At 39.7% G+C, this 16,092-nt stretch overlaps 1 protein-coding gene across 1 annotated transcript; it reads left to right on the top strand.

The window, feature by feature from the left end:
• The first annotated feature begins 6,382 nt into the window (after positions 1-6,382).
• On the top strand, positions 6,383-12,743 carry LOC126614725 (ABC transporter G family member 15-like). The gene is made up of 9 exons (XM_050282372.1): positions 6,383-7,054; positions 8,540-8,619; positions 9,406-9,867; positions 10,487-10,603; positions 10,721-10,852; positions 10,923-11,207; positions 11,325-11,597; positions 11,693-11,800; positions 12,126-12,743. Exons 1-9 carry the CDS (start codon positions 6,757-6,759, stop codon positions 12,480-12,482), a joined length of 2,112 nt encoding a protein of 703 aa, XP_050138329.1. The 5' UTR covers positions 6,383-6,756; the 3' UTR covers positions 12,483-12,743.
• The last annotated feature ends 3,349 nt before the right edge of the window (positions 12,744-16,092 follow it).

Genomic DNA, 16,092 nt, shown 5'->3' on the forward strand with positions numbered 1-16,092 from the left:
CCTTGATCTTGGACAATATTGCACCTACAAAACAATTAACACCTTTAGGTCAAGGCTAAGAGCCTCATGCGCCCACGATGAATGGGCGGGCTTTGGCCGAAGAACCTTCGATGCCAAAGTTAGAATTTAGAGAGAAGTGTTTAGAGAGTTTTTGGAGTTTTGCAAGAGTGTGGACCTAGCTTTTTAGAAGAAATAGGGTCATATATATAGGGAATGGGGTCTGGCCGACCTTTAAGTGTGTTTTGGGGTGTTATTTGGTGATTTAATTAGCAATTAATATATTAATTAGGTATAAATATATTAATTGGCTAATTATCATAATAAAAGAAATGTTTTGGGAGGTTATGTAATGATTTCCTTGTAGAGGATATGGAGATGAGATAAATTTGAACTTATGACCTATTTTGGGCACTCTTGACTCGGTTGATGGATGATTCTCCACTGCTCACGTGTATGAAACCCGGTGTGTCTCGAGGGCAATTTTGTCATCTGTATCCAAAAATCCACTTATCGCCTTGTGATTATTTTTGGCTCCACAAATGCCCCCACACCTGCTGGGCAGCTCGTAGGAAAGGACAACAGGTGTAGAGATCTTCTTGCTTTAGGAAACGTATGACTTCTTCCTATTTTGATGTAGATTCCCTCTTTAATAGGAAATTTGGTCCTTCTAGGAAAGGGAAATAAATTTCTCTCAAAGCCTATTTAAGTCCACCTTAAGTGGGTTATTAAATCAACTTAGAGGATATTTGTTCTACCCTCCTCTAGCAATCTTTTACATCTTGCCTGTGCAAAGGACCCTCTTTCGTTGATTTCTTCATCTTTTCCGTGTCGCACTAACAAAAGAAAAATTAATTTTTCTTGTCTTCTTCTTGGGAGGTGTTGCCACCGAGCAGCCGTCGGGGTGGTGTGGCACGTCGGCTGGCAATGGCTAGGAATCAGCTTGTCATGGGCCAATGAGGTGGTGTGGCAGGGGCCATTGCTTGTGCTGCTTGGCTTGATTGAAGCCAAAGGTTAGCTCGGCATGGGCCGAGGAAGTGGCATGGCATCGGCAACGGTTTAGGCTGCCATGTTTGGGCTGCTTGCCAAAAATGAAGAAACTGCTTGAATTTGATTTCTCAGCTGCAGTAGATAGAGCAGTCAAGGATAAAGCTACCAAGATCGGAGATGCTGAAGATAAAGTGTTGGATAAGTAAACTGTTAAATGCAAAAATGGCTGTTGCCCCTGACCAATTGCTGCCTAGTTGATCTTCAAGCATTTGATCTTTTAAGCTATATGGCCTTCTCGCACTGGAGAACTTACCCAGATGGGTGTCGGGGAATTAGTTTACCCTCTCGCACTGAAGAGCAATTAGTTTATCCTCTCGCACTGGAGAGCAAACCCATATGGGTGTCGGGGAATTGGTTTACCCTCTCGCACTAAAGAGCAATTAGTTTATCCTCTCGTACTGGAGAGCATACCCTTTTGGGTGTCGAGAAATTGGTTTACCCTATCGCATTGGAAAGCAATTAGTTTATCCTCTCGCGCTGGAGAGCAAACCCTTTTGGGTGTCGGGGAATTGGTTTACCCTCTCGCACTGGAGAGCAATTAGTTTATCTTCTCGCACTGAAGAGCGAACCCGTATAGGTTTTTAGCAGTCGTTGTGGACAGCAGTTAAGCCATGCTTGTGAATAACTTCTTGAATCTTCATTGAGAATAAAGAAATAAATCAATTGTGCTGGAAGGCAGAAACTGCATAACAAACTAGATAATCTTTGGCTTGTGAAGCCTTGTTCGTCGAGCTGCTTGAGACTTCAAACTTATTTGGGAAAGCCCAAACGAGGTTTAGGGGGTGATAGAGACTTCCCCTGCTTGTGTACGCTGTTTCGTTGACCTATCAAGATACTCATTGCATCGACCCTCATTTGTCAGCTTCTCAAGGTACTGGTTCAACTTTAGGCAGCCGTTGGTAGTGTGGCCTGGTCCTTGATGGAATGTGCAATACTTTGTAGATGCGTTTGTTGTATCGGACTGTCTTGAACTGGACTAGCTTCAAAGACTAAGCTGGACTAGCTTAGACTAGACTAAGCTGGACTGATTTAGTGAAGCGTTTGGTGCAGTGTCAGATTAAAAAGCAGGACTCATGTATTATATTATTAAATTTATATTTACAATATTTTATCATTAATTTAATCTATATATACTAATATTTTATTATTAAATTATCATTTTCCCTTTTAGAATCTCTCAATTTTGTGTCTGCCCACTACATCATCTCATATTTCCCTGCCATTTCATCTTTCTCTCATTTTTTTGTCCACCCACTGCATCCTTCCCCTCTCTTCTTTCTCTGCCATTTCACCTCCCTCTCTCATTTTTTTTTGTCCGCCCACTGCATCCCTCCCCTTTTCTTTTTCTCTGCCATTTTATCTGTGCCACTGTCTCTTTCCCTTTTCTCTTTTTTGGGTTTTCTGGTTGTCGGAAGCAGGGAAGAAGGAGATGTGAGGGGCAAAGCGAAGCAGAGGTAGTAATGGAAGAGGTCAAAGATGATGGAGCCCGAAGTCCTTGCCGTAAAAAATTGAGGTCTAGGAGGAAGAAGCCCAATCGGAGGGCACGACCAATGAGCTTGGTATGAGCAGGGCGCGACCGACGGAGCTCCTGAGTTATCCGATTGAAGTTCGAATCAAGGTCTTTGTTCATGTTTCAGGGTTGGGGATGAAGAGAAAGGGAGAGAACGCGAACAAAGATGAGAGTAGGGGACGCGAGCAGAGGGCGACGAATGGATTAGCTAGTCCCATGGTTCCCGACGTCTCTCGCTAAGACCGTCTAGCACGGTCCTTAGTCGAGGCGAGTCCGGCTTACTCCCACTAAAGCTAGTCCCGTGAAGTAACAAACATGGGACTGGACTAACTATTATTCTAGTCCAATCCAATGAGAGCTAGTGAAGGGAAACAAACACGGCCTGTATGATCCAGCCTGGTAAGATCGCATTTCATGGGTGGCGGTAGTTCGAACCAAGGTTCGTTCTTGAGTTTTCAGAGAATTTGGCCGATTGGAACTGTGAACTTGGTGAATGTTTCAGGCCCTGAGTTTTTTTTGGTCGAGGAACGTTCCATGTGCTTCTTTTCTGACTCGTTTTTGTTAGACTGCTTGGCCTCATCCCATAATGCATGCTTTTTTGCCAAAGCATACGAAGCTGCTAGGATCAGTTTTTCTCCCATGATTAGTTTTCTGAATAAAGGATGTTCGGTGGGAAGTCCATTTCTAAATGCTCCCGTTGCTACGTCTTCGTTGCAACCAACAATCTTGGCCTTTTCCACTTTGAATCTCTTAACATAGTTGAATCTCCCAATGGTCTTTTACGATGCTGAAAAGATGGTCGGTTGTCCTTTTGATTGAGCGGTTAGACGAATACTCCTTAGTGAAAACAAAGGAAAGTTCATTAAAACTCAGGATCGATTGCGGCGGCAGAATGTGAAACCAGTCTTGCACCTCGCCTTGGAGAGTTGTGGCAAGAATTTTGCACATAAGCGCATCGTTGTTCATGTAGGGGATCATGGTACTGCAGTAGTGCTTGAGATGTCAATCTGGATCTTCGTCTCTCTTATACAGAATGAAGTGAAGTATAGTGAACCCACGAGGTGGATCTGTCCACTCGATCTCATTCGCGAATGGTGACATGCTTATGTTGGTAATGTTTTGTCGAAGCACATCGTCTGCGGTCTCGTTATGTTGGAAATTATGCAATCGTTCGATTATGAGTCTCTTAACTTTTTCTTGAATTTGCCTCTATTGGGGTAGTGGAACTTTCGGCTACCTCCAATCGTGACCTATGGGTCTAGGCCGCTCTTCCCTATGCTCGACTAGTCCACGTCGCGGCTGCGGCACATGTGGCATGTACCTGGCAGGCGAATGGGCATTTCGCAGGCTGCTAGTTGAACTTGAGTCGGATTGAGTGACTGCTTCTTTTTGTCTGCCGTGCTGCCTACTCCTATGTAAGGTGAAGAATGCTTATTGCGAGCCTAATTGTGAATGAACATTTCGCCTGGAAGGTTGTCCGTGTTGATAATCGAAGTGTGACCTCAACCGTGAACGTATGCTCATCCGTGGGCTTGATTGGGAATGCACGCTCCTCCGTGCGCTAAGACGAGAGTATACGATATCCCAAAGACCCAGGCAGGAGCGTAAACTGCCAGAACACTTGGAACGTGGCTGGTTAATGGGCCACTTGCCGGGACGCTAGTGGAGAGGTTTGTCTGCCCTTGTCCTACTTCGAGACACCTCGTCCGGGGCACGTTGGATCTCGGTGTGTTGTAAGAGTTGATTCACCAAGGTTGTCTGTTGTGCAAAGGCACTCGTCAACTCTATGACTTGTCGAGACAAGTGTTGTTTGCCATTTGGATTAGAAGAGCTTGGAAGGAATGTGCCTCCTTGAGCAGTGGAAGTGTGGTAAACTCCGGGTGCAAGATTTGAATTGGGAAATGTTAAATCCGCGGAGAAATATGGTGAAAATGCCCCGGGCTCAATGGTTGCTCCGAATAGTTGAGATATTCTCGGGCCAACTTGAGCTGTTTAGGAAACCATGGAAGGTAGGGATGCGGGAGCAAGCTGGGCTACATGAGCAGGTTGGATTACGGGAGCAGGCTGGGTCGCGGGAGTAGGCAGGGCTGCAGGAGCAAGCTGGATTACGGGAGCAGGCTGCTCAATGCGTGGTGCATGCGAATGCGAGGCTTGGGCTCGGGCCCGTGCAAGCTTGGATGGCATGGCTTGGGCCATGGTGGAACCTTGTAGCGATGGTGCCACTCTGCTTACAACCGCATTTTGCCTCACAAATCTCCGCGATCCCATTTCTTGAGTATTCGAATTTTCACTTATGGAATTTTCTAAATTTCTAGCCATTATATTTTTCTTATACGTTTTATCAAAGAACCTTTTTAAATAAAAAGTTCTAATAATTAGAACATATGAAAAACATTCAAATGGACTAGAAAATAGAGAAAAAACCTTTTTATGCGAGAGTCTTATACGAGTATGGATTTCAACTCTCAATGAAAGCACCAATTTGTGGATGCAAAATTCTTCCTCCTTGATCTTGGACAATATTGCACCTACAAAACAATTAACACCTTCGGGTCAAGGCCAGGAGCCTCACGCGCCCAAATTGAATGGGGTGGGGGGCTTTGGCTGAAGAACCTCTGATGCCAAAGTTAGAATTTAGAGAGAAAAGTGTTTAGAGAGTTTTTGGAGTTTTGCAAGAGTGTGGACCTAGCTTTTTAGAAGAAATAGGGTCATATATATAGGGAATGGGGTGTGGCCGGCCTTTAAGTGTGTTTTGGTGTGTTATTTGGTGATTCAATTAGCAATTAATATATTAATTAGGTATAAATATATTAATTGACTAATTATCATAATAAAAGAAATGTTTTGGGAGGTTTTGGGAGGTTATGTAATGATTTCCTTGTAGAGGATATGGAGATGAGATAAATTTGAACTTATTACCTATTTTGGGCACTCTTGACTTGGTTGATGGATGATTCTCCACTGTTCACATGTAGGAAACCCGATGTGTCTCGAGGGCAATTTTGTCCTCTTCACCCAAAAATTCACGTGTCGCCTTGTGATTATTTTTGGCTCCACAAACAGTATTAACAAAATATTGATATCATATCAGCAATGTTTACCATATATCGATTCTCTTAACAACAACATTTGTATATCAGCAATGTTTAATTACCATATATCAGCAATGTTTTTCCCATGCGGTTGTAAGTTAGCTCTGTTTTTTTTCATCCATAGTTGGCGTCAAAGCCCCGACAAGAAACCCTTAATTGCAAGGAAACTCCGTATTGTTGAAAACTTGAGGAAAATATATTATGTACCTACATAAGCGGTCGAAATAACATTCTTCTTTTAAGTATATCTTATGGATGTTGTTATTGGCACTAAAAGAAATTCATTGTGCACTCCAAAACCTTATATATTTAAAAATAAAAATACACTTATAAAGAGTGAACAATGAATTTTTTGAAGGGCTAGTAACGTAACCCTATTTTATAACAGTGTTTAGTGCTATGTTGCAGATTACAAATTTTAAAATCTTGGCGACATGCTTCCTAAACAACTTGATTTTTTTTTTAAAATCTTGGCGACATTCAAACTTTAGTGTAAATTATTGAAAAAAAAAAAGAAAGAAAGAAGAGGTAGGCGCAAAATGCTAGCTATCGCCAACTTGATTAAGTCAATATTTGCGAAATTGATTTTTCGTACGGGGATATACATGCATTTTATTCCCACGATATTAGTTGGCTAGCCTAGAGACCGGAGTTCCAAAAAGTACATATGCCAACAACCACCTTATTCAAAAACGCCCCATTTCAATATTCTTTCACTCTCATCGACCTCTATTCTGATCCATGAAAGTATTAATGGTAGTTTGGTGAGCACACTTACTGCAAGCTAACTTCCCGTAGTAACTCACTCACCAAAACCAAAAAGCAGCTGTCGATCCACCAAATTAAACTTCAAAACCCTAGCTAGGACCACCTTTTTTCCTTCCTTTGTATTTCCTCTCTGCACTCCGTTTTCTGCTGTAAATTTGAATTGGACAAATATATACACACATATTTACTCCCATATGGAATAGCTAGGGACAACTTTCTCTGACATCCAGCAACCGCTTATTAATTGTTTGTTTATATAACTCTCTGTATTTGCCACCTTTTCTCTGCTGTTCCTATCAACACAATACTTGTAAGTTGTAGCTGGATATTTTGCTAGCTATGGAGGAGATAGAGGACCAAAAGGGTGGTACCACTTCTGGTGGTGTAGATTCAGAGAGGAGTTTGCCAACTTCTGGTGGAAGAGAAGGAGAAGAAGTTCGTCGGCGGTGGCAGCCTCAGGCGGTTGTTGGGATGCACTTAGTGTGGGAAGATCTGAGTGTTGTGCTTCCAAAGTTTGGGAATGGACATACCAGAAGACTGCTTGATGGGCTGAGTGGGTTTGCTGAGCCAGGTCGTATCATGGCTATCATGGGTCCTTCTGGCTCTGGCAAATCAACCCTTCTCGATTCTTTAGCAGGTTTGTCTCTCTCAAATATATATATACATATATATATGCATGTTGTATGTATGTATATATAATTATATGTTTCAAATTTCAATCACATGCATAAGTTTTAATCCAAAAAAAATAAAAAGTTTCCACACTTTGGAATGTCAATTGATTAAAGCAAAAGTGCACTTTTTATTTTTATTTTTTATAGGTGAAACGATCGTAATTTTATTTTATTTGATCAAAGATTATTACAATCTTTAAGTAGAGCATCACGAATAAAATCTGATGATCACTCGAACCAACGAGAATTCAAATCATGAAAAAAGCCATTTCTAGTTAGCCTATGATCAAAATAATAAGTACATGCAGATATGTTGTGTATGTGTGTAAGGTTTAAATTCACAATTAATTATTATAATTAAGATTTACAAAAAATTAATCCTAAGATGAACACACATGCATATGCACACATGCTTGCTTTGTCTTCTTTCCGTGTCTTGTATTTTTTATTTTATTTTTCTCTTCACTATAGTGTGAACTACATATGCACCAATTTTTTAATATAAAAAAATTTGACTTTTATTTGATTTTAAATTTTAAATGAATGTCGATGCTAGTTATATATCTTGAAAATTGTTAGGGAGACCGCATTGATGTACCATCTAACGTGGTAAGTGATGTGTACATGTCACATCAGTTAATGAGTCTATCTGATTAGATGTTAATTTTATGTATAACTTATCACATGATCATGATACACCCATGTGATACAAACATGTGATCTCTTGCATGTACATTCATAAGATAAGCTATACATTCCTGAAATAGATACAGAGAGATGGTTACGGAATAGCTAAATTTTGAGGAGGTTGTTTGGTTGGATAATTACTGATCGGCATTTAACATGGGATTGGCATTTCAAAACTAAGCACACTACGTACCATGAATTCTCTTCTTGATTTCATTAACTAAACACTTTGCCTGTCTCTTGCATTAACTGGTGGAAGAAATTGAAGTTTTACCCGAAAACTAGTTAGTAACAAGATGAACAATCAAACTTTTTATACGTTCTTAAATATTACGAGCAATCAAGGCCGACACATATATGACTCTTTGAATTGTCCAAAAATGATTAAAACTGTTAAATCAAATCGTCTCAAGAAAATTTGCTTCACATCTCCACATTAATACTCTTTGAAGAATGAAGAGAGAAAGAGAGAGGTGATCACTTTGACTCAAATGATATGTTGAATTATGTTAGCATATTGCTCATGCTTTAATTGTGAGCCGTTAATGCATTGTCAGATTTATAAGAATTAACGGTTCAAGTTTACCGACACACATGGAGGACTGACGCTAGCAATCCACTTTCATGTTTGAGATATGTATAGTAGGAACATGCAATGTTCGAAATTAATTCTAGCAATATTTTTCATTGTCAAATAATTATTGATATCCCAAAAATGCCTCAACTACTCTCTTTAATTTTGCTGTTTTGCTGTTTTGCAGGTAGACTTTCACAAAATCTTGTCATGACTGGAAATGTTCTTGTAAATGGTAATAAGATGAGACTAGACTATGGTGCTGCTGTAAGTACACATACTTCCTATTCTTCCTAATAAGACTACCCCCATTCCCCATGTGCCTGTGGACTACTCGTACATGTTTCTTTTATTAAAAGTTAGGCTTAATTGGATTAATAGTTTATGCAGTAATAGAACAGTCGAAGACCTTTTAGTAAAATAAAATTAAAAAAAAAAATTTAAACTCACGTGGTGAAGTCTGTTAAGATTTAGGCCCAAAATTAAAAGTTTCATAAACCTTATGTTAGTTGTGAGCATGTGAGGCTTAGCCTCACATTCAAATCTCATGTGTTAACAATTAACAAATAGTTTCATTTTAGCCTCATATATGCTAACAATTAACAGAGAATTGATAGAACTTTTAATTTTGGCCCTAAATCCTAACGAACTTCACCACAGGGGTTTAAATCGTAATTTTTTTACCACATGAATTTAAATCCTAATTTTTTTCACCACATGGGTTATCTTCTGAGTATCCTATTACCTTGGGAATTAATAATCCAATTAGGCCTACAAATAGAACTTGCAACTTATCTAGCTTTAAATTTGTGGCTTATGAGATTTCTAGCTCAATAACATTAACTGAAATTTTTAGTTTTCTATAGAGTTTTATTGTAGAGTATAAATCCTTTGATTCCATAGCAGCCACAAATTTCATGTAATAATGACTTTGGTCAATGGCCTGTACCAACTTGTTGGGTTTAACGGGTTTGGATCACGTTGATCACGAACTGTTGTTGTAACGGATCATCCAAAATCAACCCTCTAATGTAATTAACATGAAATTTTCAGGCATATGTGACTCAAGAGAATACACTGTTGGGAACCCTGACAGTAAAAGAAACCATAACATACTCATCACACTTGAGGCTTCCAACTACATTGACCAAAGAAGAAGTCAACGGCATTGTGGAAGGTACAATTACAGAAATGGGGCTGCAAGATTGTGCTGACAGGCTCATTGGAAACTGGCACTTGAGGGGCATAAGTGGGGGAGAAAAAAAGAGGCTGAGCATTGCACTTGAAATTCTCACAAAGCCAAAGCTGCTGTTTCTGGACGAACCTACAAGTGGCCTCGACAGTGCCTCGGCTTTCTTTGTCGTTCATACTCTGAGATATATTGCTCTTGAGGGCAGAACCGTCGTTTCATCCATTCATCAGCCCAGCAGTGAAGTCTTTGCTCTCTTTGATGATCTTGTTCTGCTGTCTGGTGGTCAAACTGTTTATTCTGGACAGGCAAATATGGCTCTGGAGGTACTACTACAAGAAGAAAAGAAATGGATTTTTTTTTCTTCTTGTTAAGTTCTAAGGAAGAAAGGCACTTTCAAATAACTAAGAGCTCATTTCGAAGTGTTTTTAAAATGCATGTAAGCACCTTTAGATAAAGTGTTTCTGGATTCCAAAAGCATTTAACGTGGTTCCTACAAGAAGCACCCGTTATGTGTTTCTTATAGGAAGCACTTCATGTGTTTTGCCATGATTCACTTGCATTTTAACTAAAGATTGATTTCAAAAACTTTTTCACAAAAAAAAGTTTTTAGTAATTTTAAAAGCAATTCCAAATGATCCTAAAACCGTTACTGACCACTTTCGGTAGAAAAAATTAAAGGTCAAGGTTTAAAAACCCTTCCAAGTTTTTTACCCGGAAGGGCTTAAATTTTATTAAAATTTCAACTTTGACTTCTAATAAAAGCACTTTCAATAAAAACACTTATGATCATAAGTGCTTTCTAGAGAAGCCTTTCAAAACGGATGGAACCATATATTCCAAAGTTTAGAGAAAGTTCCAAGATAGTTTTGCCATGAGCATGAATTTTACAGTGTGCATGATCTGAGATTCCTAATGTTAATTCATTTCTTTTGAATTTGACAGTTCTTTGCCAGAGCTGGAGTTCCATGTCCGAGTCGAAGAAACCCTTCCGATCACTTTCTTCGTTGCATTAATTCGGACTTCGACAGAGTCACCATGAACGAATCTCACCGAATACGTGTATGTACATTGTATACGTTTATGTAAATTTTCCTATCAAACTAATTCTGCTCATTTCGGCTTTGAATTAATGAAGGAAAAAAAATACTTTACTAACATTTTTCAAATGCAAAGCAGGACGTCCCAAAATCATCAGAACCTTTACTGAACTTAGCAACAGCAGAGATAAAAGCTATGCTTGTCGAGAAGTACAAGAGTTCTGAGTATGCGTCGAGGACAAGAGCTAGGATTCGACAAATTTCATCGATGGTAAGGATGCAAGGAAATCCATGTTACTAATTTTACATGACAGTTAATTAATAAGAAACTTGTTTTACAGGAAGGACTGACGGTAGAAAAATGGAGTGGGAGCCAGGCAACCTGGTGGAAGCAACTAACAATATTAACACAGAGATCTTTCCTGAACATGTTAAGGGACTTGGGGTATTACTGGGTAAGAATCATCATTTACCTGCTGTTATCTGTGTGTGTCGGTACGATATTCTTCAATCTTGGGACAAATCTGAATTCAATATTGGCAAGAGGAGCTTGTGCTGGATTTATTTCCGGCTTCATGACTTTCCTGTCCATCGGAGGCTTCCCATCCTTCCTTGAAGAAATGAAGGTAAAAAGTAAATTAGTTTCTATGAGCATGAAAGTATTCAATTGTGTAATCAGAATGTAGATCAACTCAACACTCAGGATTTAACTTTTCGATCTTTTGTTTCTGTTCGATAAACAGGTTTTTCATAAGGAAAGGCTCAACGGGCATTATGGTGTTGCTGTGTTTATTCTGTCGAATTTCCTCTCTTCTTTCCCATTCTTGGCTGTCATGTCGATTTCAACTGCGAGTATAACATACTACATGGTGGAATTCCATTCTCAGTTTCCTCGTTTTGTATTCATGTGCCTCGATCTTATCAGCGCCATCGCAGCAGTAGAGAGCTCCATGATGATTATAGCATCTCTTGTTCCTAACTACTTGATGGGAGTGATAATTGGAGCAGGATACTTGGTAAATACAAATGCATACCATTCTTGCAAAGCTTAAATGTATTTATGTAAGTGCATATAAAGTTCTTTTTATCACTAAGTACCGTGTTTGTCTAGGGAATCATGATGATGACTGCCGGATTCTTCCGCTTGCCGCCTGACATCCCCAAACCGGTTTGGCGATATCCTGTTTCATACCTAAATTATGGTGCATGGGCATTACAGGTACCAAACAAAAACATATTTGAGTTTTGAACTGGCGAAAGTTTACCATGCTTTCCAAAAGTAGCAGTTTTTATTATAACTAGTCAAGAATAGCCAAAAGTTTGGGTAAACAGATCCTTACTAAACCGAAGAACTTTTCTTCCCTACAACCGGTTATACCTAAGAATTACTCCAAAGATACCGAAGGCCCTGCTCATCCTAAATTTTGCCATTGTTGTGAAGTTTTTCATGCAATTCTACATTTATCAGCCGAAAAAAGGACCTATGAGGAACAGATTATAAATTTTACAATTTGAACTTACCACTGTTATACCGATATATGCAGGGAGAATATAAGAACGCACTGGTTGGCCGTGAATTTGATCCTATTGTACCAAATGGCCCGAAGCTGAAAGGCGAGTATATCCTCACAAACATTGCCGGCTTTAAACTGGATCACTCGAAGTGGTGGGACTTGGCCGCTGTTGTAACCCTTGTTGTGTCTTTTAGAATCTTCTTCTTCATCATCCTTAAGTTCAAAGAGAGAGCTTCGCCTTACTTCCAAACATATTATGCCAAGCATACTCTAAAGCATCTCAAGAAGCGGCCTTCGTTCAGGAAAGAGATACCATTCCCTTCCAAGAGGCACCAACCTCTCCATCCCCTGGCTTTTCAAGAGGGTCTCAACTCTCCACTGCACTAGAAGCAGCAACAGAAACGCCATCCACAGTTTTTCATTCTGTAGCACTTGCTGAGAGCAACACCTGCCTCAACCTTGTAGTTCCTTTTATATTCTGCAGTCTGCAGAATTATTACCTGATTAGAAGTGTGCATGAGAGAGAGAGAGAGCAAAATAAGAGCAGTAGCAATTTTCTGAGCAGAATCTCAATAGAAGATATGGGTGGCACGAGCAAGCATAATAATTGTCTCATAACAGTAGTTTTAATAAAATTTACTTACATGACTTAGGACTTACAAAATACGAAGTTCCATGAGACAGGTTCACTGTGACTGGGGCATTCCAGTTACTAATACGAGATCATGTGTAAGGTTGGGATGCCTCGGTGCCAGTGAGCCCGTTTCAACTCCTCCTTTGGCATGTTGCGAAAATGGAAAACAGAGTTGGAGGCCGTGTAGTGTAAGATTGCAACAGTACAGCGTAATGGGCGTGGTAATAAAAAACATGGGGCTCGCGGATCACACACATATTCCACAATTGTCTCAGCACATAGAACATGTGTGTGCAGCAGGCTAAAGGCAAACTCCAGACTCAGGCCAACAGAAAGCATCTTGTTTCCTGTAACTCCAAAAAATAAGGTTGGGGCCTAAGAAAACACAGAAACCAGAGGTAGAACCTCGACATGTCTCGGCATGTAACCAAGTCAGCGTCTAAGAATGCATAATAGTAAGCAGATCCCCTCTAAAGAATGCTTAGTACTACTTACTACTACATATTTTCATCACTCTGCACGGAACTTTGACGAAAATCAACGGTTTACTGGGTCTGGAATAGATGAAGACTAGGCTCAACGAAGACAACTCAAAGGCCGGACCGGAAATTTGAAAGGGTACAAGAGAAGAGATTAATAAAGAAGTAGAGAGCTGAGCAATATGCAGTCAGAATAATATCACCTGCAAACAGCAACAATACTGCTGTTTGTTGGAAAACTATACAACTGATGAAACCACGCTCGGGGAGCCTACTTGCAACCATAAATGGCGACTGGCAAGTAGAAAAAATTGCGAGTTGGACATTATACACATCGTCCTTGACTCATCGGAGGTATATAGAACTCAGGGATGTAGAATCAATTAAACTAATTACAACCAAGCTAGTTTCCTGTTGATCAATCAATCGTAAGCAAAAGCAGCACAAACGGGAAACAGAAACATCTACACTCCGGAGACTCGGCCTCAAACTGCAGCGTGAGTAATCACCTGCTTTCTGAAAATAGAGTTGAAAACATGTTCATGAGCTTCAAGAAAATTTTGACAGTGAGATGATGAGACAAGATGAAGACGAGATCAGATAAGATCCGGTACAAGACCGAAGCAAGACAATAATCGATGATTGATATGAGCAAGACATGAACAGACGACAACATTTAAGGATTATCAAAGACAATAACCGGCAAATCGTCCCTTTTCCCGTTGTGTGAGGTAGAGCAACAGTAGCAAAGGGTTTAGGTCTCACAAGCTTATTAGACCGAACTAGACATCCCTGACTATAAACCTTGAATTAAGCCAACTAGCCTTAGATCAAGATCAACTTACCAAGCTCTAAACAGCCTCAACATGGGTAAATACTTCTCGACTAGCCTTGGACCGTCTATCGCAAAACTTAGGGATGTGCTTGTCATAAACTGTTGTTAAAAAAGGACAACCTTCAGCCCAAATCTTAGATTAAAAGGTCGTACCCAGTGCACAAGGCTTCCGCTTTACGCAGGATCTGGGAGAGGTGAATGTCAGCTAGCCTTACCCCCATTTATGGAGAGGCTGCTCCCAAGTCTCGAACTCGAGACCTACCGCTCATGGGCGAAGACACTTGCCATCGCACCAAGTGCGACCTCTAGCCCAAATCTTAGATTGAGAGAAAAAAATCATGAATCTTTCAATCTGTCCATGTGCCCCAGGAGTAGCTAAGCAGAATTGATGACACTAATGTTGCAATTCTCATACCAGATTATCCTGCATAAACAAGTATCCCCCTGTTCTATAGCAAATGTGCAATTTCTTCGACATCCAGATTGAAAAACAATCATAGAACTACACCCACGATAGGTTTTGGTGAGCGGATACCAAAAATTTGTTGCTCCAACACGACACTTGACTAAGATTGCTCAGGAAAAACTGCTTCGAGACTATCCATAGTTCCCAAAAATAAAATCAAACTCGACAACTCTTCAAGGTCCTAATGATGGTACCCAAGGTCAATGTTGTCTGACAGTACAAAATCTCCTACCAAGCCCAAATCTAGCCCACAGTCAGCAAACTAAAACATGACCCCATCTCTAACTCTGACCTAGAGACTCCCAGAAGAATACGATGAAGCTAGGTAAATCTCAATGTATTGAATCTACCTCTAATTTTAACGCTCTTGAGTCGTTATTGCACCTTCTCAAATCTCCGAAGTCTTGATGTCTTCATTTAAGCATAAACACAATGTCATGAAATCTGCAAACCTAATATTCAAAAACAAAATGTTAGGTGCGATTGCTATTTTACCCCAAATCTCCAAATTCCTTCCACAAGCATATTTAACATCTTAAATTTTACATAGTAAAGACATAAAAAGGGCCACCCCAAGCCAACAAGGTTCCCCGCTTTGTGGGGTCTGGGGGAACATCTATGGTACGCAACCTTACCCTTGCTTTTGCAAAGAGGCTGTTTCATTGGTTACACAAAAAAAAAACATCATATATTTAAACCCCTACAGTTTAAAAGTACGAATAATATAGTAAAGACAATAATAATAATAGTGGAATATGAATAAGTGCCTAAACACTGCATAGATTGGTTAAGTTTGTTTTACAAGAGCCTATATTGAGTGGTCAAAATATTAGCAATAAATGCAGAAAACAAGCAAGAACCCTCAAGTTATTCCCAAATCACTAATCCTCTAGACATAACCCTTAATGTACCGTTGGCACTGCCATTGGTTATGCCAAGAGAAAGCACTGCAATCCTCATGTTACAAAGTGAAAGCCGTTAATCAACAACCTGAGAATCCACAACAACATGAGCGACTAGAAAATACAGCAAGACTTTCATTCTAAAAGAAATATGACCAAACAGAGGTATAACAAAGAATGTAATCCATTATTTTAGTTGCCTCTATAATACAGTTGAAGTAAGCGCTCAGTGCTCAACAAACGAACCTCCTGTCATAAGAGGAAACGTCCAATTAGATCTAAAATAGCGAAAAGATAACACAATATAAGCATGACAAATATTCCATCTCATGCCAACCGTAAAGATCAATGTCTCATACTAATCAGTTACCAATTTCAGAACCGAAGCAGAGAATCAGAGATGGAGCTTTTGCTAGGAACTATGTTAGGTACTGCAAGAGCACAGTTAAAAGTTAAAAGAAAATGAACTTTCAAAAGACAGACCAAATGAATAAATAAAACCATAGACAAAGGTATAATTACTGAAACAGCTACGTTTGAACCTGTGATAATTTGGAAAGAAGTGTACTACTAAACCAATGCCAAAGGATCTAGAATCTGAACATCATAACAGCACAGAGATATTATCAAATACACAAGCACGAAGAACAGAGATATTTATCAAACACAACAAACGGGAAA

Source organism: Malus sylvestris, chromosome 3 (assembly GCF_916048215.2).
Source record: "Malus sylvestris chromosome 3, drMalSylv7.2, whole genome shotgun sequence".
NCBI lineage: Eukaryota > Viridiplantae > Streptophyta > Magnoliopsida > Rosales > Rosaceae > Malus > Malus sylvestris.

Coding starts and splice junctions, on each gene's coding strand:
- LOC126614725 (XM_050282372.1), top strand. CDS start 6,757: ATGGAGGAGATAGAGGACCAAAAGGGTGGTACCACTTCTGGTGGTGTA. Junction 10,604..10,720: donor ACGAATCTCACCGAATACGT/GTATGTACATTG, acceptor AATGCAAAGCAG/GACGTCCCAAAATCATCAGA. Junction 10,853..10,922: donor TTCGACAAATTTCATCGATG/GTAAGGATGCAA, acceptor CTTGTTTTACAG/GAAGGACTGACGGTAGAAAA.